Source organism: Haliotis cracherodii, unplaced genomic scaffold, assembly GCF_022045235.1.
Source record: "Haliotis cracherodii isolate W230 unplaced genomic scaffold, xgHalCrac1.p SCAF_11, whole genome shotgun sequence".
NCBI lineage: Eukaryota > Metazoa > Mollusca > Gastropoda > Lepetellida > Haliotidae > Haliotis > Haliotis cracherodii.
Window position 1 is genome coordinate 46,139,991 of NW_027266266.1, and position 24,490 is coordinate 46,164,480.

At 41.1% G+C, this 24,490-nt stretch overlaps 2 protein-coding genes across 5 annotated transcripts; both read left to right on the forward strand.

The window, feature by feature from the left end:
• The first annotated feature begins 3,043 nt into the window (after positions 1 to 3,043).
• Positions 3,044 to 15,564, forward strand: LOC139456553 (sulfotransferase 1A1-like). Of its 3 annotated transcripts, none has more exons than XM_071238333.1 (7): positions 3,044 to 3,250; positions 7,793 to 8,040; positions 8,982 to 9,305; positions 9,637 to 9,737; positions 11,468 to 11,612; positions 12,341 to 13,704; positions 15,479 to 15,564. In XM_071238333.1, the coding sequence occupies exons 2-6, from the start codon at positions 7,872 to 7,874 to the stop codon at positions 12,454 to 12,456; spliced, it is 855 nt and encodes a 284-aa protein (XP_071094434.1). In that variant the 5' UTR covers positions 3,044 to 3,250; positions 7,793 to 7,871; the 3' UTR covers positions 12,457 to 13,704; positions 15,479 to 15,564. The 3 variants fall into 3 exon arrangements, with proteins under 3 accessions (XP_071094434.1, XP_071094433.1, XP_071094435.1); XM_071238332.1 differs by having other exon boundaries at positions 3,044 to 3,147; XM_071238334.1 differs by lacking the exon at positions 3,044 to 3,250 and adding an exon at positions 4,712 to 4,834.
• On the forward strand, positions 13,720 to 20,821 carry LOC139456551 (sulfotransferase 1A1-like). 2 transcript variants are annotated; one of them, XM_071238331.1, is made up of 6 exons: positions 13,720 to 13,918; positions 16,406 to 16,622; positions 17,097 to 17,417; positions 17,729 to 17,829; positions 18,820 to 18,964; positions 19,750 to 20,821. In XM_071238331.1, the coding sequence occupies exons 2-6, from the start codon at positions 16,451 to 16,453 to the stop codon at positions 19,863 to 19,865; spliced, it is 855 nt and encodes a 284-aa protein (XP_071094432.1). In that variant the 5' UTR covers positions 13,720 to 13,918; positions 16,406 to 16,450; the 3' UTR covers positions 19,866 to 20,821. The 2 variants fall into 2 exon arrangements, with proteins under 2 accessions (XP_071094432.1, XP_071094431.1); XM_071238330.1 differs by lacking the exon at positions 13,720 to 13,918 and adding an exon at positions 15,507 to 15,597.
• The last annotated feature ends 3,669 nt before the right edge of the window (positions 20,822 to 24,490 follow it).

A 24,490-nucleotide genomic window follows, 5' to 3' on the forward strand; every position in this document is an offset into this window, starting at 1 on the left:
ATTTGTATACAGATCAGTCAAGTGGTGAACTGGTTCCTTTTGATGATTTTGGATGTTGTTTTTAAAAAATTATTTTTTGCTGTTTTCATGACGACACATTGGATTTTACTGAACACGGGGGTAGTGCTCATTTCCGGAGCAGATGAAACTTGATTAATCGATCACTCTAGGGGTGATTTATTTTTTACCTGTTCATTAAATAGTGTTCTTCCAATTTGCCGCCATGACGACCCTGACTGCTGCATGAAGCTTATATAACGCGAGTGAGGGGAACCAGCTCGCTTAGCAGAGGCACCACTGTACATGACTAACCCACACACCAACACAAGACATGAGTTAATCAGTCAGTTTATTAGACAGCTACAGAATGATTTGTGACTGTCTGTCGTCCGTATTTATACCTATTCTAACTACCACATATTACCCCATTTACTGATTTCACAATTTCCAATTCTTAATATGTGGCATGTAAAGTGATCAAATATTTGTAAAACTGGGTCCATTTTCCCAATGTTACTAGTACACTCCTGTTCTTCTAACATTTGTCCCGACATTTCCGGAAACAAAATATAATTATAGATATTTACATTATAACAGATGGGTAAAGTGACATTACTGGCAGTGACGCTGCAGGTTTAACAGAGACAATTGGCAATAGTACCCATGATGGTTGATGAGAACATGCACAAAATGACTTCTTTTAAAACAGGGTCCAAACAGTAGGCGGGGCGGTCTGGTAGCCTAGTGGTTAAAGCGTTCGCTCGTCACGCCGAAGGCCCGGGTTCGATTCCCGATATGGGTACAATGTGTGAAACCCATTTCTGGTGTCCCCCGCCGTGATATTGCTGGAATATTGCTAAAACCGGCGTAAAACCAGGCTGGCTGTATAGAGCAGTGGGGGATGTGTTGAAGGTAAGGTGACTTCCTTACCTAGAGAAATAAGACAAGGTACCTCAGAGATTCCTCAGAGTAGCTGTGCATTGAGACGTGCCACTAGTATTTATATGTATGTATGTATGTATGTATGTATGTATGTATGTATGTATGTATGTATGTATGTATGTATGTATGTATGTATGGATGGATGGATGGATGGATGGGAGCAATTCGTGTCCTATTTTGAGATACATAATTATATATGAATAAATAAATAAGTCTAATTACTATTCAGTAAAATTTAGAATATAAAAATAACGTATGACCATAAACATCTGATTGATACTAAACATTTTTGCAATGCAACTGTCGTCTGATTATTTGGTAGAGATACAGCAAAAAATTATAATAAAATGGACATATATAGCCCCCAAATCGTCACATTGCAGGAGCATTCAAATCACGTTACTTGACTTTGCGCTTCGGTGGGTCAGTAAACAATAAACATTTGGGACAATCAAATGTACAATTATGGCGGAAAACATCATGTAATAAAGAAATATAGTCCCTAAGAATTTGGGATAGGGTTCGTTGTGGAGGTTTTAAACTCAAATTCATTCCGATACTGCATGACCGTATTAATGCCGATTGCATTGACATTTTCGTTGAAATACGCCACGGAAGAAATGGTACCAAATTGTCAGAGATTGCATGTTAATTCAAGCCTAATGCGGTGCTTCATCGTTAAAAAGATAACATTATTTCATTGATTTAATGAAAACTTCCTGTGGTCTGAAAAGCATAATGTACCCTTTCGAGTTGAACAGTGTGATTTAAAAAGTAATGTTTTACGACGCTTTAACAATAGCATGAACGTTTACCAAGTTTGTACCCCACGTTAAATTATTACAAATCCATGTTTTATCCCCTTAATGCCGAGCGCCAGGCAGGAAAACAACAAGTACGATATTTTAATGTCTTTTGGTATGACGCGGCTGGGGATCGAACCACCGACCTTCCCTTTTAAGGGCAGACGCTATTTCCACAAGACCACGGAGTTACGAATTCGCGTGACACATATGTGATAGTAGACGTTCGTTGTATGCTACTATATATGGTAAGTATTACTATACTTTAAGACCGCCTCCGTGGTCTAGTGGTAGAGCGTCCGCCCGGAGAGCGGAAGGTCCGGGGTTTCGATCCCTAGCCGCGTCATACCAATAGACGTTAAAATATGGTACTTGTTGTTACCCTGTCTGGCGCTCGGCATTAGGGGCTAAAACAAGGACTGGTTGGCTCGGAGTCAGTATACCGTGTCTGAGTGGGGTATTCATGTTAAACTGCGGCATGGTATCTCAGTGGGCTAGCACTATAAAGCGGCATCAGTCGGGACTAGTACAAGCAGCCACACACACACACACACACACACACACACACACACACACACACACACACACACACACACACACACACACACATACATACACGTGCATGCACGTCGCTATATAAGTGCAATAATCTTGGACGCGACGTTCAACCCCATTTCACCTCACCTACTATACTTTTAGAGTAGGTTCCCAGCATTCTAGTGTTCGCCGAGAGGGCGTTAATTGGATCGCATCGCCAGGCTTGTAATATAGCTGGAGTATTGCAGCATGCGACCAACAATAAAGCATAGAAGGTTTGTTTCATCCTGTACCCGTTTCTCTTTCTCCACGCTATAGCTAATTCTCAATACAATCCCCTTTCGCATACATTGTATTTTATACATAATGTTGCAGCTTCTACGTTCTTTTTAAAACAGACTTAAACGTCGGTGAAAACTGTACTTATTGTTAAATCCCATCAACACAATTTCCCCTTGCGAAAAATATTCCAAAATACAGTAAACTACGGTTGTTACGAACTCAAAGGGACCACTTATATTAGTTCGTCATAACCGTAGTCCGTTATAAGCATATATACAGCATACACGCAACACACAGACGGGACTACAAAATAATTTCGTTATATCGGTCAGTTCGTTATAAGCATGTTCTTTATAACCGTAGTTTACTGTATCTAAATCTTACGCCGAGCGTGGTAAATGTTTGAGGCTGTCATATGTTATGTTTTGTCACAGGGAGGCTATTCCTATAACACCGGCACACTTTTGAATTGATTTCATTGACGGAGTAGTTCACGTGACATTCTCCTCAATGTTGTTGAGACCATCCCTGCTAAATCCACACCATCAGTCGAGACCACTACAACCCTGACCGAATTAACGCGGTGAGTCAAACGGGGTCATACCTATCTCGATTTGACCCACATAACTATTCGTTGGGACCGTGACTTGGAGCACATTCCGTGACTTGGAGCACATAAGGTTAAAGTACGATACTCTGTTTTAACCACTTGAACTTGCATAGCTGGTGGCGGGGACTGTGTAAGGAGAGTGGGCGGAGTACTTTAGACACAGTGGAGCATCGAGCATTGTGCAGACAAGTAAGGTTACTCAGTACACGCACATTATCACAGTCTGGAGCACGGGATTATGTAACGAGGCATGAAGGCGTTGTTTATTTGTCTAGTCTGTTTCTACTATCGTCATTGGACAAAATCGGTATAAGAGCTGAGTTGCCTAATCTTTTACTAATGTTGCTTATTTGGTTAGAAATGCTGACGACCCGTGACGATCCGGGGCATATTAGGCCTTCAGCAACCCATGCTTGCCGTAAAAGGCGACTGTGCATGTCGTACGTTTACCCGTGACGATCCTTGGCAAAATAGATCTTCACCAACCCATTCTTGCTGTAAAAGGCGACTATTCTTGTCGTAAGAGGCGACTAACGTGATCGGGTGGTCCGGCTCGCTGACTTGGTTGATGCATGTCATCGATCCCAATTGCGTGGATCGATGCTCATGATCTGAATGACTGGACTGTCTGGTCCAGGCTCAATTATTTACAGACCGCCGATATATAGGTGGAATATTGCTGAGTTAAACAACAAAACAATAATTTCTGTATTCAGAAATGTACCCCACACATGTTTCAAATCATGACGTTGCCTGTGGTATATTAATTGTTACATGGGAAAAAGGATGCAGTTGTAGACTTTCGATTCAGTTTGTTCCAAAAAGGCCCATCAGTCTTTGCCTGAAAAATGACTTAAAATTGTTCCATGTTCCTCAAACCTAAAACATTGCTCCATCCACACACATATACAAACAACAAAGTGAATAAAATATTTAAAAAAATATTTTATTACGTTTTTAACTGTCATAATGAGCCAAATATTAAAATGTTTTAAAGGCAATGTCTGGGCAGTGTGACGAAAAGTGAGTTTTCTATTACACTCACAACCTGCGTCTACATGTGAACAAAAACTTTTCCATTTCATCATATTTTTCCATATTTTCTAAAATCCTATAATTTTATACCATACAGTATGACGGGCATCAATTACAGTGAACTAGTTTGTAAAACGTAAACGCCGCTTTTAGAACAGAGTATACGAATATTACAATCGTTACAACCATTTTTCAACATTACAAACATTACACCACCATAGCCTCCCTGTGATGCTGCTTCGATTGAAGAGGGACATTATAAAGTCTTCTAAAACAACCGACACTCCAAGGTGTGTTTTTGACGTAGTTGGTTCTAAACGTATGATGACGTCACACTATGTAGAATTTAAATATTAAACTACGTCACACGATGCGGATAGTAGGGTATCCATGTACTAAAACGCCAGTCTTGCAGTCAATGTAGACGTACGTCACACCACGGGGACTGTCGATCTCAGTGCAGCGCTATGTGACTCCGTGCGAACTGTAGGATCACACTATACTGGAACGTCTCACAGTGACGGCTGTAGGATCACATTGTAGTGGTACGTCTCACAGTGACGGCTATAGGATCACACTATACTGGAACGTCTCACAGTGACGGCTGTTGGATCACAGTGTACTGGTACGTCTCACAGTGACGGCTGTAGGATCACAGTGTACAAGTATGTCTCACTGTGACGGCTATATGATCACAGTGTACTAGTATGTTTCACTGTGATGGCTGTAGGATCACAGTGTACTGGTACGTCTCACAGTGACGGCTGTAGGATCACAGTGTACTGGTACGTCTCACAGTGACGGCTGTAGGATCACAGTGTACTGGTACGTCTCACAGTGACGGTTATATGATCACAGTGTACTAGTATGTCTCACAGTGATGGCTGTAGGATCACAGTGTACGGGTACGTCTCACAGTGACGGCTATATGATCACAGTGTACTAGTATGTCTCACAGTGATGGCTGTAGGATCACAGTGTACTGGTACGTCTCACAGTGACGGCTGTAGGATCACAGTGTACTGGTATGTCTCACAGTGACGGCTATAGGATCACAATGTACTAGTATGTCTCACAGTGACGGCTGTAGGATCACAGTGTACTGGAATGTCTCACTATGACGGCTATACGATCACAGTGTACTAGTATGTTTCACTGTGATGGCTGTAGGATCACAGTGTACTGGTACGTCTCACAGTGACGGCTGTAGGATCACACTATACTGGAACGTCTCACAGTGACGGCTGTAGGATCACAGTGTACTGGTATGTCTCACTGTGACAGTTATATGATCACAGTGTACTAGTATGTCTCACGGTGACGGCTGTAGGATCACAGCATACTGGTACGTCTCACAGTGACGGCTTTAGGATCACAGTGTACTAGTATGTCTCACAGTGACGGCTGTAGGATCACAGTGTTCTGGTACGTCTCACAGTGACGGCTGTAGGATCACAATGTACTAGTATGTCTCACAGTGACGGCTATATGATCACAGTGTACAAGTATGTCTCACAGTGACGGCTGTAGGATCACAGTGTACTAGTATGTCTCACAGTGACGGCTGTAGGATCACAGTGTACTGGTACGTCTCACAGTGACGGCTGTAGGATCACAGTGTACAAGTACGTCTCACAGTGACGACTGTAGGATCACAGTGTACAAGTATGTCTCACAGTGACGGCTGTAGGATCACAGTGTACAAGTATGTCTCACAGTGACGGCTGTAGGATCACGGTGTACTAGTATGTCTCACAGTGATGGCTGTAGGATCACAGTGTATTGGCATGTCTCACAGTGACGGCTATATGATCACAGTGTACTAGTATGTCTCACAGTGACGGCTGTAGGATCACAGTGTACTAGTATGTCTCACAGTGACGGCTTTAGGATCACAGTGTACAAGTATGTCTCACAGTGACGGCTGTAGGATCACGGTGTACTAGTATGTCTCACAGTGATGGCTGTAGGATCACAGTGTACTGGTATGTCTCACAGTGACGGCTGTAGGATCACAGTGTACAAGTATGTCTCACAGTGACGGCTTTAGGATCACAGTGTACTGGTATGTCTCACAGTGACGGCTGTAGGATCACAGTGTACTAGTATGTCTCACAGTGACGGCTGTAGGATCGCAAAGTAATAAACGTCACACCACGGGGGTTGTAGGATCACAATGTACTGGTACGTCTCACAGTGACAGCTGCAGGATCACAGTGTACTAGTATGTCTCACAGTGACGGCTGTAGGATCACAGTATACAAGTATGTCTCACAGTGACAGCTGTAGGATCACAGTGTACAAGTATGTCTCACAGTGACGGCTGTAGGATCACAAAGTACTAAACGTCACACCACGGGGATTGTAGGATCACAGTGTATTGGTACGTCTCACAGTGACAGCTGCAGGATCACAGTGTTCACAAACGTAATACCACATGGGCTATATGATAGCAATGTACTAACACGTCACACCATGTGGCCTGCAAGATCACAGTGTACTTAAACATCGCACCATGTGTGCTGTAGGGTCACAGTGTACCAAAACATCACACCATGTGTGCTGTAGGATCACAGTGTACTAAAACATCACACCATGTGTGCTGTAGGGTTACAGTGTACTTAAACATCACACCATGTGTGCTGTAGGGTTACAGTGTACTAAACCATCACACCATGTGTGCTGTAGAATCACAGTGTACTAAAACATCACACCATGTGTGCTGTAGGATCACAGTGTACTAACACATCACACCATGTGTGCTGTAGGGTTACAGTGTACTTAAACATCACACCATGTGTGCTCTAGGGTCACAGTGTACTAAACCATCACACCATGTGTGCTGTAGAATCACAGTGTACTAAAACATCACACCATGTGTGCTGTAGGATCACAGTGTACTAACACATCACACCATGTGTGCTGTAGGGTTACAGTGTACTAAAACATCACACCATGTGTGCTCTAGGGTCACAGTGTACTAAAACATCACACCATGTGTGCTGTAGGATCACAGTGTACTAAAGCGTAAGACCATGTGGACTGCAAGTTCACAATATTCTAGAACATCACACCATGTGGGCTTTAATATCGCAATGTACTAAAACGTCACTCCATGTGGGATGTAAGATCCAATATACTGGTACGTCACACCATGTGGGATATAGGACCAATATGTACTAGAACGTCATATCATGATGGCTTTAGGATCTGAATGACAAAGAACGTCACTCCATATGCGGACTGGTGGATATCAGTGTTCTGTTAATGTCACACCTGGGGGGCTATAGGATCTCAGAGTAGCAGCACGCCACACCATATCAAGGCAGTTTCACGTCAGACCTTGAGGCCTGTGTGGTCACTCAGTAGTAAGTAGCATGGCACATCACATCAAGGTAAAAGCGCTTTTCAGTATGCAGATGAAGTGGTCAATAAGAAGTAGTACCACACACTATAATAGCAAAGCAGCCCCTTGACGTCAGTGTATTGTCAAAATTTAAGTCTTTCCGGAAACGTTGTTTGTTCGAAAATACCCATTCTTAGCAAAATGTCACTATTCACTGTATGACATGTTTCGTTTCAGATTCAAATCGCGTGTGACCATTTAGACGCTTCATACACTCTGCTCACCAGGTGAACGAACACGACGACCTTCCGTTACCATGGCGACGCGTGTAGCCGATGATGGTGGTGATGAGATGACTCTGCAAAGCCACAATGGCCGGAAATATCCTTTCTTTCCCTCCGCTGTTCAGCACAGTACATTAGAGAGATTACCATCTGTTGAAATCCGCTCTGACGACATTCTAGTGTGTGCTTTCCCCAAGTCTGGTATGTAAAATCATATGAGTTTTTTTTATCAATGAAACAGTACTTCCTCTTTATTTGTTTGTTGTTTAATACCATAATTTGCTCATAATAGAGTCTGGACCAGTAATTGACATCATGAGCATCGATCCACGCAATTAAGATACATGTACGATGACATGCATCAACCAAGTCAGCGAACCTGGCCACCCGATCCTTCGGGGCCCAACTATCTTCGGACATGATGTATTCTCCTTGCAGTGACGTAGTAAAGTATGAAGTGACATTATACAAGTACAACGTAACGTAGTGTATGCATGCGGTGAGGTCAAACGTCGCGTCAAAGATAATTGCACTTATATAGCGTGTGTGCGTGAGTATGTGTGTGTGTGTGTGTGTGTGTGTGTCTGTGTGTTTGTGTGTGTGTGTGTGTGTGGCTGTGTGTGTGTGGCTGTGTGGCTGCTTGTACTAGTCCGGACTGATGCCGATTTATAGTGCTAGCCCACTGAGATACCATGCCGCAGTTTAACATGAATACTTACTCAGACATAGTATACTGACTCCGAGCCGACAGTCCATGTCTTAGTCCCTTAAAGCCAAGCGCCAGACAGGGTAACAACAAGTACCATCTTTTAACGTTTTTTTGTATGAGGGAGCGGACGTTCTACCGCCAGACCACGGAGGCGGTCTGTGTATGCATGAAGTCACGTAAACCATGTGAACAATGTCCTAACAGATCATTCCATCGTTACATACTTTTTTTTCAGCCAAAATTAGACAGTGTATTGCAAGGCTTTGATCTAATGTAATGCTCGTCATTATTAGTTCCACATTTTATTACATTTTATTAAATGACGACCGCCAGTGGCGTCCTTATGAGTAACAGAAGTAGCAAGTAGTTCACAGCCTGGAACGAGACATTACTCTGCCAAAGCCAGTAAACTTAATAAGATTTTACTTAACAGGTACCCACTGGGTTTGGGAGATTGCTCGCCTGCTGGTGGCGGGACAACTCGACCGTGATGAAGTCAGCAAAGCGTCTGCCATGATGGAATTTGTCAGTGAAGTAGAATACAAAGATCTCCCTTCTCCCAGGATTCTTAACACTCATGTCATGTTCAACGAACTTCCGGAGCAGGTTAAGTTGAAGAAACCTAGGATAGTGTACGTGACTAGGAACCCCAAGGACGTGACTGTGTCTTATTACAACTTTGTGAAGAAACTGACGATGTGCTACAACTACACTGGAGAGTGGAAGAATTTCTTTCGACCCTCATTGGAGGGGAAGTGTGAGTGATTTCCATCTTTCCTAGTTGAAACAATAGTGCACACAGCTTAGGCATATATGTACTACAGGCGATAGTCAGTATTTTCCTCTTACAAATCACGGTTCTATCCTCGATTGGTTGTGTCAGGGTACTTTTATCACAGGCTCGAATCCCAAATTCCTCGAGGTTGATCATTGATCTATCAGCAAATTCACTTGGGCGTGGTTTCTACCAAGGCGTCCGATGTCTTCGAACTTTAAAATGTCCAAAGCGTCGTTAACCCAAATTTCTGACTCTTTAACCTTATCCTGACCAGCGTTGTGTGACGTCATGAATGTGTACCTTATTTTAGTTGACTACGGTTCCTGGTTCGACTATGTGAAGGACTGGGAGGAGGTGAAGAAAACCACTGATGTCCCCATTCTGACACTGAACTATGAAGACATGAAAGAGGTAAGCGTGGCCATTGCAATAAATTCCAGATATGGCCCTTTAATGAATTTAGGGTCATTTCTTAAAGGGATCTGGCAGGCCTTGTCGTTGTTTATCATTACACGTTAGGATAAACGACGTCAAGGCTTGCCAGATCTCCAGGGGTTTTACGAAGGAAGCGTCGTGTCTTCGTCCAGGTTAGATGAGTTGAAATGGGGTAATGTAAATGGCGTTCGAGATTATTGCACTTATATAGCGACGTGCAACGCCAGGCAGGGTAACAACAAGTAACATATTTTAGCGTCGTTTGGTATGACGCGGCCGGGGATAGAAGCCCCGACTTACCGTTCTCCGGGTGGAAGCTCAACCACTTGACCACAGAGGCGGTCTGTTCGTCTTGGATAGTGTTCATGATCTTTGTCTTGGTGTGTATAGGGTAAAGCGCGTTCATCACGACGTGTAGCCTTCTTTTATTTTATTAGTAGGGTATTTACGAGATATTCGAGAGTTCATCGCGATTTGCTTCCTTGTGTTTGTTTCTTGATACGGTTTTTACGAGACGTTCGTGTGGTCGTGTTCATTATTGTGATGTTTGCGATTTGCAAACTATTTGCAAAGGCAAGGGCATGAAGCAGTAAAATAAGCAGTCTTTAACCCTGTGTAAATGGACATACTTAATCACTGCACATTCCTAAAGTTTTCCATTTTCCAAAGGTCTTAGACCGCTGCTAATTATCCCAATTTGATCAACCGACTCAAGTGTCTGTGCAGATACCTCTAAGAATTCATGGAAGGTCTACAACAAAATATTTCACGTCTTTGAAAGGCATTTAGAAGTGTTTGTTTGTTTGTTGCTTAACGCCGCACTAAGCAATATTCCAGCTATATGACGGCGGTCGGAAAAATAATCGAGTCTGGACCAGAAAATCCAGTGATTAATGTCATGAGCATCGATCCACGCGATCGGCATCGATAACACGCATCAACCAAGTCAGCGAGCCTGACCTGCCGAACCCAAGTATAGTGGCCTTTTACGGCATGCATGGGTTGCTGAAGACATATGCTACCCCGGATTCTTCACGGGTCGCATTTAGTGATTCACATAAGGAAAGAGAATATATGGATGTGAACACAACGTTTCGGAGTATATGCTTACTCCTTCATCGGGTGAAGATATTTCACTATTACGGAATTCCTTCTATCCTATAAAGGGTTCAGTTATCACGAGCTGAGTTTGACAATCCGGCAATGCTTGAGTGTGTGAATTAAGTGGAATATTGCCAAAAGCAGCCAGTAAAAAAACCCTAGTCACTCATTATTAGTTTAACCTGGTATAGGCCCTAGATGTTGACCTCGTTGTTGAAACCCACGAGCACGGGTATCATACTCCCAATTTAGGATTAAAATCAGGGCGAATCTGGAATTCCGATACACCCAGTGATTAACGAATCATGCCAAGCACCAAACGATTTCCCAGGGCGCAATGAAAACAACCCACACATCCAAAAGTATTATCTTGTCTTTTCATGTTGGAATCGTTTAAATTGCGGCAGTTACTGTGGACATCGTTGATAATGATGTCATAAATATTAACAGAAAGCATTCCGCGAACATGGTCAATACAGAGCTATAGTGTTGATGCAGCAATTTAACTTGTAGGGACATTTCATGTTTTCATAACGACGTATATTTGTGTTCTTTTTATTGCGTGGATAGAAAATGGGTGTTGATGATTTTCTATATGTTCAAAGGATACATTCCGCGAGGTGAAGAAAATTCAAGACTTCCTTGGAATTGAGAGAAGTGATGAGTTTGTGAAGGAAGTATGTGATCACTGCAGTTTCGGCTCCATGAAGAAAGTCAAGGCAAACATGGCAGAGGTCGTGTACAGGAAAGGTGAATGTGTATTGCCAATGATTAAAATCTCGGTCATGTCATCAAGATAGGGAGAAGCTTATATCGTATCTGTAAGGTGGAAACACTACAGTGTACCGCTACCAAGGTATGATGGTCCTTGGTAAGTTATTGTAAAGTCTACGTCGACTTATTGGCTATTCAAAGTCCCTCATAAGAAATCCGGATAATCCTCGATTATTAAATGTTGATTAAATTATACAAAAAATATTTGGTAAGAGTGGAGTCCAATACTTCGCCAATGATGAATCGACAACCAATGGCATGATTTGAGTATAGAGTTATGCAGGTAGACTGAATGACATTCTTTGTATCTTGTTTCTCTTTATAAAATTTGCGCATTGTCCATGACACGATCTTACCAATAGTCTCTAATCAGCACATTTGACCAATATTGTGTTTGATCACTAATGTTGGACATTCCTATTCCTAACAAGCATATTCAGCTCATGCGAATGTGGTAGAGATTAACAAGGATCTGGAACTATTATTCTGTGTGCCACTTGCTTGTTTTGATGTTCGCTGCCATTATCCTTGTAACGATTTGGGATTGTTAAACTCTTTCCTGTGTCGAGCGCAGCGTTAGTGACTCACATAAGTATTACCATTAACTTGAAGTTTTTTTTGTACCGTTTGTTCATAAGTATACAATCTTCAATATAATTCATACACTTGTATTGTAATTAATTCCCGGTTCTGTTATCCTTCAGGTGAAATCGGGGACTGGAAGAATTGGTTCACTGTCGCTCAGAATGAGTGGTTTGATCAAATGTACGAGGAGAAAATGAAAGATTGTCCTTTAACTTTTAGATATACATTGAAATAACTGTTGTGGGCAGAAGGGGCGAATTTAAGTGCGTGTTTGAGAGAATTGGTAGAGTTTTAGAGTTGATAGGAGTGTGAGAGAGTTTATGCCTTACGTCACATCGGCAATATTTCAGCCATATCGTGACGATAGAGTTGATAGGATTGGATGGAGTTTATAGTAAATGAAAGCGGGAAGTGCGGTGTGGAGTAATTGGAAGCGACGAGAACGGGTGATGCGGAAGAAGTGTGTTCAATGGCAAGATGCTGTGGAGTGGCTGGACTGACTAGAACACCTAGCGTCAGCGAGCAAGGGGAAGGTGTATGTAGAGAGATAGGCTGAGGGTGTGTCATCACCGATTTTCAGTAGTTCATTCATATAATTTTCACCGCTTGTTTGCCTTATTACCTAGCATTGACGTATCAATCCATATGCGTCTTGTTTGATGGTGTGATATATTTACATATTCTGTTATTATATTGCAACTGAAATATTAGTTCTACACATTCAGATAACAATATGATCCTCGCATTACGGTCAGGCAGTCGTCCATGTGTACTCAGCGTATTGTTTTCGGGACAAAATGATAGCGTGACTGAATGCTGTATGAAAGCAGACACTATATGCTAAGGGTGTTTGTGCGCACAGCCCAGGGCGCAAGCTTGTGTCAATAGGTGTGTGCGAACATAGCGTGAATGGGTAGCAAAGTTCGACTTTTGTATCTTTATATCAATGATGAGCTGTATACCTGAAATAAAAAAATTAAAGAATTTCCATTTGAACCTTGGTGACTCAGCATTCTGATGAAACTGCCATGACAACAAAGTATATTTAAGAGGCTGATCCTTCAGTGGTGAGTATCGTAGTGTAACGTTTGTTGTCTCTCTTGACATGACAACCATGTCATGAACTGAGTGAAGTTTTAAGTAACTGTGAACATAGGTTGTGAACAGCAGCTGGAGTAGGTAATATAATTGTGCAAAAAAACATTAGGTTAATAGCATTCAGAGGAGGATGCCCTTACGTTGAAATATAACAATCAGAGCATATTCGGATCCCGGACGCAGTGTCAGTGTGACTTACCCAAGCTGTGTAAAGAAAGTCAGTCTGGTTTTTTACATATCCTAGACAGCTGACCTAGATTATGTGGATGACCGTAAATTGGTGAATTTATGTTGTGTTGTCGTATCACCGGTTGTCCCCACCAGCCCCTGACAGCCGTGAGGTAACTACACGCGGACCAGTGAGGAGGCCGCTCCATCCACACGTGCAAGTATTCCGATTGAGTCACTGTGTTTGTCAATGTGAATGTCAGGGTAATACTATCTAGTTCACGGTTTGGATAAGGCACATCACGTAACGGCCCGCAGCTGTGTGATATAAACAAACATCGTACCCTATGAATAGGCTAGATAGAGCAGGACCTGACGGTTGGAAAGGATTGTGGTTAAGAGTAATCTCAAGAACTCACCTTTATAGAAAGGTATGGTGCCGTTAGTTTACAACAACAACAACAACACTACTACTACTACTACTACTACTACTACTACTACTACTACTACTACTACTACTACTACTACTACTACTAAATGTCACGCTTGCATCCCAAGTACCAAGTTTTCCGACTCCCCATTGTTCTCGGTGCCTTAGGTTTGGTACTTCCCAATCTGTTGACTGACATTGGGATAGTACCCAGGTTGGCTACCAGGAATACTCCCGATACGCCACGGAGGCGGTCCTGTGTCAAGGTGATGTTAGGCGTCAGGTTTATTCAAAGTTTGAAATAGTACAATTGTCATTGCCTTTGGTGGTATGCTGGTAACACCACGAGATTGCAAACTGAATATTAGAGTTAGGTTTATGGTCAAAGTTTATACATGTATACATGACATCACCTTAATAACTTCTAAGGTAAAATGAGGTAGGGGTACGTGTTATAATGTGCTACACGTTACAATATTACGTGTTATAATGTGTTACACGTTACAATATTACGTGTTATAATGTGTTACACGTTACAATATTACGTATTATAATGTGTTACACGTTACAATATTACGTGTTATAATGTGTTACACGTTACAATATTACGTGTTATAATGTGCTACACGTTACAATATTACGTGTTATAATGTGTTACACGTTACAATATTACGTGTTATAATGTGCTACACGTTACAATATTACGTGTTATAATGTGTTACACGTTACAATATTACGTGTTTTAATGTGCTACACGTTACAATATTACGTGTTATAATGTGTTACACGTTACAATATTACGTGTTATAATGTGTTACACGTTACAATATTACGTGTTATAATGTGCTACACGTTACAATATTACGTGTTATAATGTGCTACACGTTACAATATTACGTGTTATAATGTGTTACACGTTACAATATTACATGTTATAATGTGCTACACGTTACAATATTACGTGTTATAATGTGTTACATGTTACAATATTACGTGTTATAATGTGCTACATGTTACAATATTACGTGTTATAATGTGTTACACGTTACAATATTACGTGTTATAATGTGCTACACGTTACAATATTACGTGTTGTAATGTGTTACACGTTACAATATTACGTGTTATAATGTGCTACACGTTACAATATTACGTGTTATAATGTGCTATCGCAAACCAGTGGACCGTAAAGTATATATGACAGTCCTAGTAAAGCAACTCGGAGCACGTTGTATTTGATGTGTTTGTTTATTGTTTAACGCTGCACTCAGAAATAAATAAAGTCAGCGAGCCTGACCGACACCTGATCCACTTTGTTCACCTCGTAGGACCAGCATTTTTGTATGTTGTTTAACGCTGCACTCAGCGATATGCCAGCTATGTCACGGCGGCCTGCAAGTTATAAAATCTAGACTATATTCAGTCAGCTATATCGAGAGCAAAGAGTCACCTCGCCAGGGTACAATATACGCACTATACCAAGTCACCGAGCCTGACCTCCTGATTAATTTTGTCGGCTCTTACGATATGCACACGTGTATGTTTTGTTTTTGTTTGTTAGTTGCTTACCGCCGCCCGCAGCAATATTCCAGCTATGTATTCCGTCTGTAAATAAACGAGTCTGGACCAGACAATCCAGTGTCTGAGATCATGATCATCGATCTACGCAAATGGGTTGAGGTGAGGTGAAATGGGTTTTAACGTCGCGTCCAAGATTATTGCACTTATATAGCGATGTGCATGTGTGTGTGTGTGTGTGTGTGTGTGTGTGTGTGTGTGGCTGCTTATACTACTCCGGACTGATGCCAATTTATAGTGCTAGCCCACTGAGATACCATGTCGCAATTTAACATGAATACCCAACTCAGTCACCGTGTACTGACTCCGAGCCGACCAGTCCTGGTTTTAGCCCCTTTATGCCAAGCGCCAGACATGGTAACAACAAGTACCACCTTTAATGTATTTTGGTATGACGCGGTCGGGGATCGTAAGCTCTACCACTAGACCACAGAGGCGGTTTACGCAATTGGGATACGTGACATGCATCAACCAAGTCAGCGAGTCTGACGACCCGATCCCGTTAGTCGCCTCTTACAACAGCATAGTCGCCTTTTACGGCAAGCATGGGTTGCTGAACACCTATTCTACCCCGGATCTTCACCGGTCACACATATATTTTGTTGTAAACATTTTGTAACCCGGAAACCGCATGGGTAAGTTTTTAAGGTGTTGTCATTTGACCGGAAAAGCATATAACATGGCAAAGTGAGACAATGAATAAACAATAATTTTGGCAGAGGTTTTAAGTGAAAGGAATTGAATGTTTGAAGCAGTGACAAAACAAATGGTCCATTTCTAGCATGAATCCTAGGTATTTTGATTAGATAAGTATATGTATTTCCGGCATAATTATATCGTATCCGGTTTGGGAAAATCTATAATAAAGAATATAACTTTAATCAATCCCCTCGTTATACTTCATTTTCAGACGCTCTGTTCATAGGATTGACGAATTCGACGACCTGCAGTCGCCATGGAGTTGATACATGTAGCCGATGATGGTGGAGATGAGATGACGCTGGTAAACTACAATGGCCGCAAATACCCAAAGTTTCCCGGATCTATGCAGACCAAACCAATAGAGAAATTACCATCTGTTGAAATCCGCTCTGACGATATTCTGGTGTGTACGTTCCCCAAGTCAGGTAGGTAAACTGTTTTTATCAATACAGTAATATAATTATGACAACATCTTCGAGATCAGAAATCACAGCCTTGTTACAATCGCTTGTCTACATCACGATGTCCGAAGATGGAGAGAATATCAACCTGGTGGCGAATGTCGGGTGTTTTGTCATACAAAAATATTAACATAAATGGGTTTCCCGAAGAATCGTAGGAAGAAAGAAGTTGTGATACTGTTATGTAATAATTGTCAAATTTACCCAAACAAAGGCGAGCAGTGACGTAATTCAGATATTACACAGTTCATAGCTTGTCGTTAACCACAATTGTAATTTCAACCAAAGTGAAACAGTGTAGTCTATGACTTTGGTTTGTTTGCAGGGTACATATCATTATATTACATTACTGTCCCATTGTGGCCCTACCATTATTAGCAGCAGTAAAACTACGAAAAACATCGAAACCACGAACCTCAATATGGTATTACTATCCAGGTACCCACTGGGTCTGCGAGATGGTTCGCCTGCTGGTGGCGGGACAACTCGACCCTGATGTCGGCAAAGGGTTTCACTTGATGGAAGGTTGCAGTGAAGATGACTATAAAAATCTCCCTTCTCCAAGAATCCTCAACACTCATGTGTTGTTCAACGACCTTCCGGAACAGGTTAAAGTGATGAAACCTAGGATCCTGTACGTGACAAGGAACCCCAAGGACGTGACTGTGTCTTATTACAACTTTGTGAAGAAACTGACGATGTGCTACAACTACACTGGAGAGTGGAAGAATTTCTTTCGACCCTCACTGGAGGGGAAGTGTGAGTGATTTTCTATCATTCTTAGATTAAACAGTGCACACAACTCATGCAAACATGTACTGTAGGTGATGGTCAGGATCTCCCTCTGACAAATCAACACATCAATCATGGTTCTTTACTTGAATGGATGATCAGTATGGTCCTTGGTTTATCAGCACCTTCTCGTTTGAGTTGAGGGCTTTCGTCCGACATTTCTGAAATGGCATGATGTGAATTATAATCTTTTAAGGTGGTGTTAGACGTACACAACTCTGTAACTCTTCGACGTATACCTGACCATGAATTTGTGACCTTTGTGTCCAATATTGTAGTTGACAACGGTTCCTGGTTCGATTATGTGAAGGACTGGGAGGAGGTGAAGAAAACCACTGATGTCCCCATACTGACGATTAACTATGAAGACATGAAAGAGGTAAGCGAGGCCATTGCAATGATTACCAAAATGTTTTCCCGAAATATCGGCCTGTGAAATTTTGAACTTGAAATGTTAGATAATTGTCAGTGATTTATTTATCGTTTCTTATTTTATTCCTAAATATATACGTCCCAGTACTGAAATAAATCTTGGTGTTGCTGGGGCCTTAATTATTCAAACACACATGGCAGCCTTTGTTCCATTATGACTATAATTATGATTTAATTGAAATGAGTGTCAAATATTGGCCACTCCAGCTGAAGATGTTGCTTCATATACTGTCATGGATAAAGGCCTTTCTTCGTAATGCTCTGGTCGTACTGGGCGATAAGTCACTGTCATACCTTTTCGAATTAATAGTTTCGTGAGTTTTGTACAACATTAATCTTGTTTTTCTCAGAAGATGACCTTAGCTGATTGACTTTCTCACTTACTCTTGTAGTTACACCGAAGCAGTATTTACATACAATGTTAACATTGCAATCTCTCAGTAAAGAAACATTCAGGACAGCTTAAAGTGTGAGACCTTTGCTTGTCTTTTGACTCCCATTGACAATTTTTCTTTTGTAGAGATTTTTTTTTCTGTATCCTATCCACATATTCTACAAATAGATGCTTTTGAATTTGGAGACAAATCCAATTTCCAATCAAAAATATTTTTCAGACAATTTTTGCAAGTTGGCCCTCCAGCTTTCAAAAAACATTGTAAAAAACAAGTTTCAAAATGCGTCTGAAGAAATAGTATTAGGGAATGGAAGGGTTGTGGACCAGGCCACTAGATGGCATCAGTTATCTGGTTAGACTCCATGGAGTGAGAACAGAGCTTGGGAAAGGACCAATAAGCTTTTTGTTTCCATAAAAAAACCATATATTTTCAGAGACTAAGCGTCAGTTTAGATATCAGTCTGTTTCTCATGACGTGTGTTCATGCTTATAGTTTCGGTTTGTTCGGGATATGAGTGACGTTTAAGTTTTATCTGTTAAAAGAATCTGTTCCGCGAGATGAAAAAAATACAAGCCTTCCTTGGAATTAGGAGGAGTGATGAGTTTGTGAAGGAAGTGTGTGATCACTGCAGCTTCGCCTCCATGAAGAAGAGCAAGGCAGCAATGTCCGCGGTCACGTATAGAAAGGGTGGGTATTTCTCTCCTAGGACGCTCCGCGGAATGGAACATCTAGGAACTGTAATTATTGTCTGCCCAGTATGCGCTGTGGAATGATTATCGAGAAAAGGTGAAAATATTTTTCCTTTACGCCCTGTGGAGTGTGATAACTGTAAAATGTGGGATAGTGTTGTTTCATGTCAGCTATAGTCATGTAGATATAAGGCAGGTCTATTAATCAAGGTACGGTTACTTTACACCGTAGTAAGTTATGGAAACACTGCACAATACTGCTGCATAAGGTAGCACAGGGAGTCCTTTGCAAAAATCACCTCGACTTCTTGACCTTTCATTGAGATGTCTAATCATAATAGGTGGAGTAGATGACTTTATGGCGATCCTTTTTACCCCCACATTATTTACGTACAGTAAACTACGGTTATAACGAACTCAAAGGACCACATATTTTAGTTCGTAGTAACCGTAGTTCGCTATAAGCATATATACAGAATATATACAACAAATGGCCGGGACTAAAAAATAAGTTCGTTATATAGGTAAGTTCGTTATAAGCATGTTCGTTATAAACGTAGTTTACAGTATGTTGACATAAGCTGTAACCCACATTTTTTACCAATCATCATATTGTGTTTGATTAGTAATATTGGACATCCCTACTCCTGTAACAATTTTAGATAGTTATTTAATGGAAAAGATGATACTCTTACCTGGGTCGAACATTATTTCTCTTACTAACATAAGAATTGAATGCAATATTCTAACATGTTATTCATACATAAATTTCTGATATTTCAGGTGAAATTGGGGACTGGAAGAATTGGTTCACTATCGCGCAGAATGAGTGGTTTGATCAAATCTACAAGGAGAAGATGAAAGATTGTCCTCTGGAGTTCAGATATACATTGAAATAATGGTGTTGTGGAGTGGGGAGAATTGGTATGGCTAGAAAGGATACAGTAGGCAGAGTAACTAACATCAGCGTTAACGGTGGATGGAACAGAGTGGCTACAGTAATTGGAGCGGGTAGAGACGACTGTGGGAGTGGGTAGAGAGGGTGGAGTGAAGGGTTGTGAGGTGGCAGAGTGGGTACAATGAAGTCAGAAGGAGAGTTGTTAGGGAGTGGAAGGAGTTGATAGTGTAAGTTGTAAAGGGTTGGTAGAGGGTGTGTAGTGGTGGGGACGGCGGGAGGGAGTGGAGCGGCGAAAACGAATTACAAGGTGTGGGCTCCTTAGAGTTGGTATTGTGGATGGACTGGATGTGCGGGAGCAGGTTATATTATTTGGATTGTGAAGAGTAGATAAAATAATAACATTGGTACCACATTATATGACATAACACTTCAGCAGAGTGCTTGTCATTAAAAGTATGCATTACATCCACATTTTATAACTATGTTTTCATTAATATTTTCTTTCAACAAGATGGAGCTGTCTAAAATATAGTCCATGTTTATTCTGATAAGGGGCAATTGATGACCAGTGTTATCCACACGTGGTGCCTAATACTGCCTGGCGTCGACTTTGATATAAAAAGACATCTCCATTTTACTTTGATTCATTATCCATCACTCTCCATATATTTACTGTAATGATACATAATGACTCAATGTAAAGTAGAGATGTCTTGCATCAAGGTCGATCCATCATTCTCCGTAGGGGTCGGTGGGGTAGCCTAATGACTAAAGCGTTCGTTCATCACGCCGAAGCCCCGGGTTCGATTCCCCACATGGGTACAATGTGTGAAGCCCATTTCTTGTGTCCACTGCGTGATATTGCTGGAATATAGCTAAAAGCGGCGTAAAACTATACTCACTCACCCCATTTTCTGTTATATGAACTGTGGCCATAATAAAAGGAATGAAACTTTTTGTCTGCATTTGTTTGCACATCACACTCCAGCAACAACGACAAAACAGACGCATTTAACTGACGTATGAAGATGTTTTTGACAACAGTGCATCTGTGTCAACATAGTAAGATAAGTCTGTGTCAAGTGACTCATCTTTTACAAGCCAAACATGGCTTTTGAATACAATCGTCTGAGAAAATGTATATAGCAGTCATTCAGAAACCTTATGATATCTTTAATAAGCTTTCTACTTGCATAAACCATGTAAAACATAGAGTTTGTCATATATGTCAGTATTCATTCCTCAGTGAGTGAAAATACGTCATAATCATATTTGTTTTTCAAGAATGACATTTTGTGGATCGCATAATTACTAAAATACGAAAATTCCTCCAACAGTCTCTATTAATTTGATTTGATTTTATTTTATGCTTGTATAAACGTGTCAAATGTTTTCTCCACATACCTTTGGTTAGTTTGTACGAGAAGCGTGTGTGTGGGCCGCAAAGCTCGTCGTGTGACTCAGCAGTCTGATGAAACACATTACATAGTTGCCATAATAACAAAATAAGACTACTTTTAGGATATTAGATGCATTATTGTGTGCCAGTCGTCCCTTTGAACTTAGCAGTCTGTGTTCGGGAAAATTGACAGCCGAATGTTTAGACAACTTGAACGTATATCGTATGAAAGAAGACGCCATGACTTAATGGTGTACACAGATTCTGCCCTGGAAGTCCCCAGCTTGTGGCATTAAGTATGTATGAGCAGCGTGTGAAAGGCGGGGCCGGGCAATTTAAAGCTGGCCCTTTTGGTGACACAACAGCCTGCTATACAACTGCTGCGATAACCTAGTATCAGTCAGTCTGAGTATATGTTGTGTTATGGTGCATAGCATTCCGTATGTATGCTTTCTTGACCAACTGGTGTCTCACAGACGTATGGTGGGTTAAGGTGGTGGGTCAGTTCAATATTATTTCATCTTTACAGTTACCTTCGGGCTGTATGTGTGGCTGCTTGTACTAGGCTAGACTTATGCCAGTTTTTGCAGCGCTTGCCCAATGAGACACCATGCCGCAGATTAATATCGATACCCCACGGATATGGATACATTATACTGACTGAGAGTCGAACAGACTGGGTAACATTTCATCCCTTATAGTCAATGTATTTTGCCATGACGTGGTTAGAGATCGAACAACCGATTTTTTCCGCGCTCCGTACATATGCTCTATCCATTCCACCATGGAGACAGTCATGGATTCCTGAGGGAAGAACTCTATGTCCAGTATCGAGAATACATGCATACACACATTGCACACATCCGAACTTCCAGTTTATTTATATCGTTTCCGGGTCAGGAACACCATCTCCAATACAGTATTACTACAAACTTCCCCCTCAATATATTTCAGTTGTCCACTCAAGTTAATTATATCCACATTCAGGTGCTCCAGATGCTCTGATTATTGGTGCGAAGAAACTGACGATCTGCAGTTGCCATGGGGACTATACATGTAGCCAATGATGGTGGAGATGAGTTGACGCTGATAGACTACAATGATCGCAAATACCCAAATTTCCCCCGATGTATGGGGTCAAAACCACTTGGGAGATTACCATCTGTTGAAATTCTTTCTGATGATACTCTCTTCCTGACCTTGGTCTGTCGTCAACTCTGTGTTGTTGTATCGGGTCCACAGTGCGGAGATTGTCTGTCTGGATACGCCAAAGTGCCTGGCCACTTCTTGCTGAGTTGCTCCAGCTTGTAATCTCCCAATGGCGTTGTTCCGTTGAGCTGCATTCAGTCTTGGCATTCTGTCACCGCCTCTACTGTCGTTATAAGGACTGTATAAAAAGCCGTTGATGTGGATTTTTATACCCATTCAGCAGGGGGGCCTGCAAGCCTAAATGTAGGATCCTGTGCTGCACGTTTTTTACAGGCGGTTGCGTTTGGATGAAGCTGTAAAATTGATCCCAAAAAGCTACGTTTATGTGCTTTGCATGTGTTTTCGCGAATTATAGACACATCATCTTTCTGTTTGACTTATGTGGTTCTCATTTAAAGTAATTATTTTAGATATTTGGCAAAAAGTGGTTTTACATCTATGTCAAGTTTCTTTTTTTCAAGAGTATATAATCATGACAAAATCTTCCTCAGGTCAGGAATCACAGCCTGATTACAATCTCCAGTCTTCATCAAGATTATCTGAAGATGGTAAAGGCGATAGAACCAACCTGGCGGGATGACAACCATCGTGTGTTCTCGCTTTGTTAAACAACGACGTAACCATAACTTTTTTTGAGGATATGGTTGGAAAACAGAAGGTGTAATACAATTATGTTGTAATTGGCAAGGTAACCGAAACAAGGTGATCGTTATTCATTATTTCGTGACGGGGGAGTAAATGTTTTACACAATTCATTACTGGTCGTAAGGGAGATCAGTGAATCTGCCTCATCTGTTTCATATTTAGATCTATGCATAACGATTCAGATTGACAAAACATTTTTTCCACAAAACTGTATGAGAAGAAGGATGACCTCAACTTTCCAACAGTCCTTGGTGTTTACATTTCACAACTTTTGAGATACAATCGCACATGCTCTTTCAACCAAGATTTCAAAAAGCGTCATACGACTCTTGCTCAGAAGTTGTTCGATCAAGGTTGCAAAATTCAAGGCCACGGTAAAGCTTTCTAAAAGGTTTTATGGTGGTAGACATGTGGAGGACATTTCCAAATGTCACGAATCAGTGACAAAAATGATGTTCGACGCACTTCCCTATTTTGACCTGTACCATGTGGTCCCGTGCTTTTCAGGCGAATCATTGACTTGCCTTTGCATTCATTTGTGGCAGGTGCCACCGATGGGGCAGGATACGCTCACATTTTCGCGAACACCTAGTATAATTACTTTTTGATAGTGATTCATAAACACATGCTCATGATATAGTCGGAATCGTACAGTCGACTCTGTTCTATGCAGAAATTGCTATTGGATCGTGTGTGTGTGTGTGTGTGTGTGTGTGTGTGTGTGTGTGTGTGTGTGTGTGTGTGATTCTTTTCATAAAAGGCACATTTTTCCAGGCACATTTTAAAATAATACTTATGAGAGAATGTTGAAATTTTCGCACTACCTTCTAAAACAAAATTTAACTGTACAGACGTAGGAAACTGTAAAAAACAATCAACAGATTTCTACGTAAAAGGTATTTGATTGATTTTGAGGCCCTATTTAGGAGTTGTATCAGACTATCACGCTGTCAGCGCGTTGCGGGTCATGAAATTAATCTAATATCTAAATAAAAAATATTGAATAGCACATTGCTCTCAATAAACCACGATCTGGAAATAACTGATTGTATTGTAATTTGTTATGTTTGCATTGTCCACAGAATTATTTTGTTGGTCAACAGATTTAGAGTTAAAGCCGAATACGAGCTCGTCCGAGTTATGAATGACAATGGTATTGGTTATGATGGATGTACTATATGCAGACAAAAGTTCTAAATGTACACTGTTATGTTTCCCTTAAAAAGTACAGATTGATTAGATATATGTCTTTACCTTAAGTCACATATAAGACTTTTGGGAGCGTCATTAACCCGTAACCTCATTCCTTGGACAATAGAAATGGAATCCGTCGTAAATATTGTTTAAAAACAACTCGTTTCTTATATTTCCTT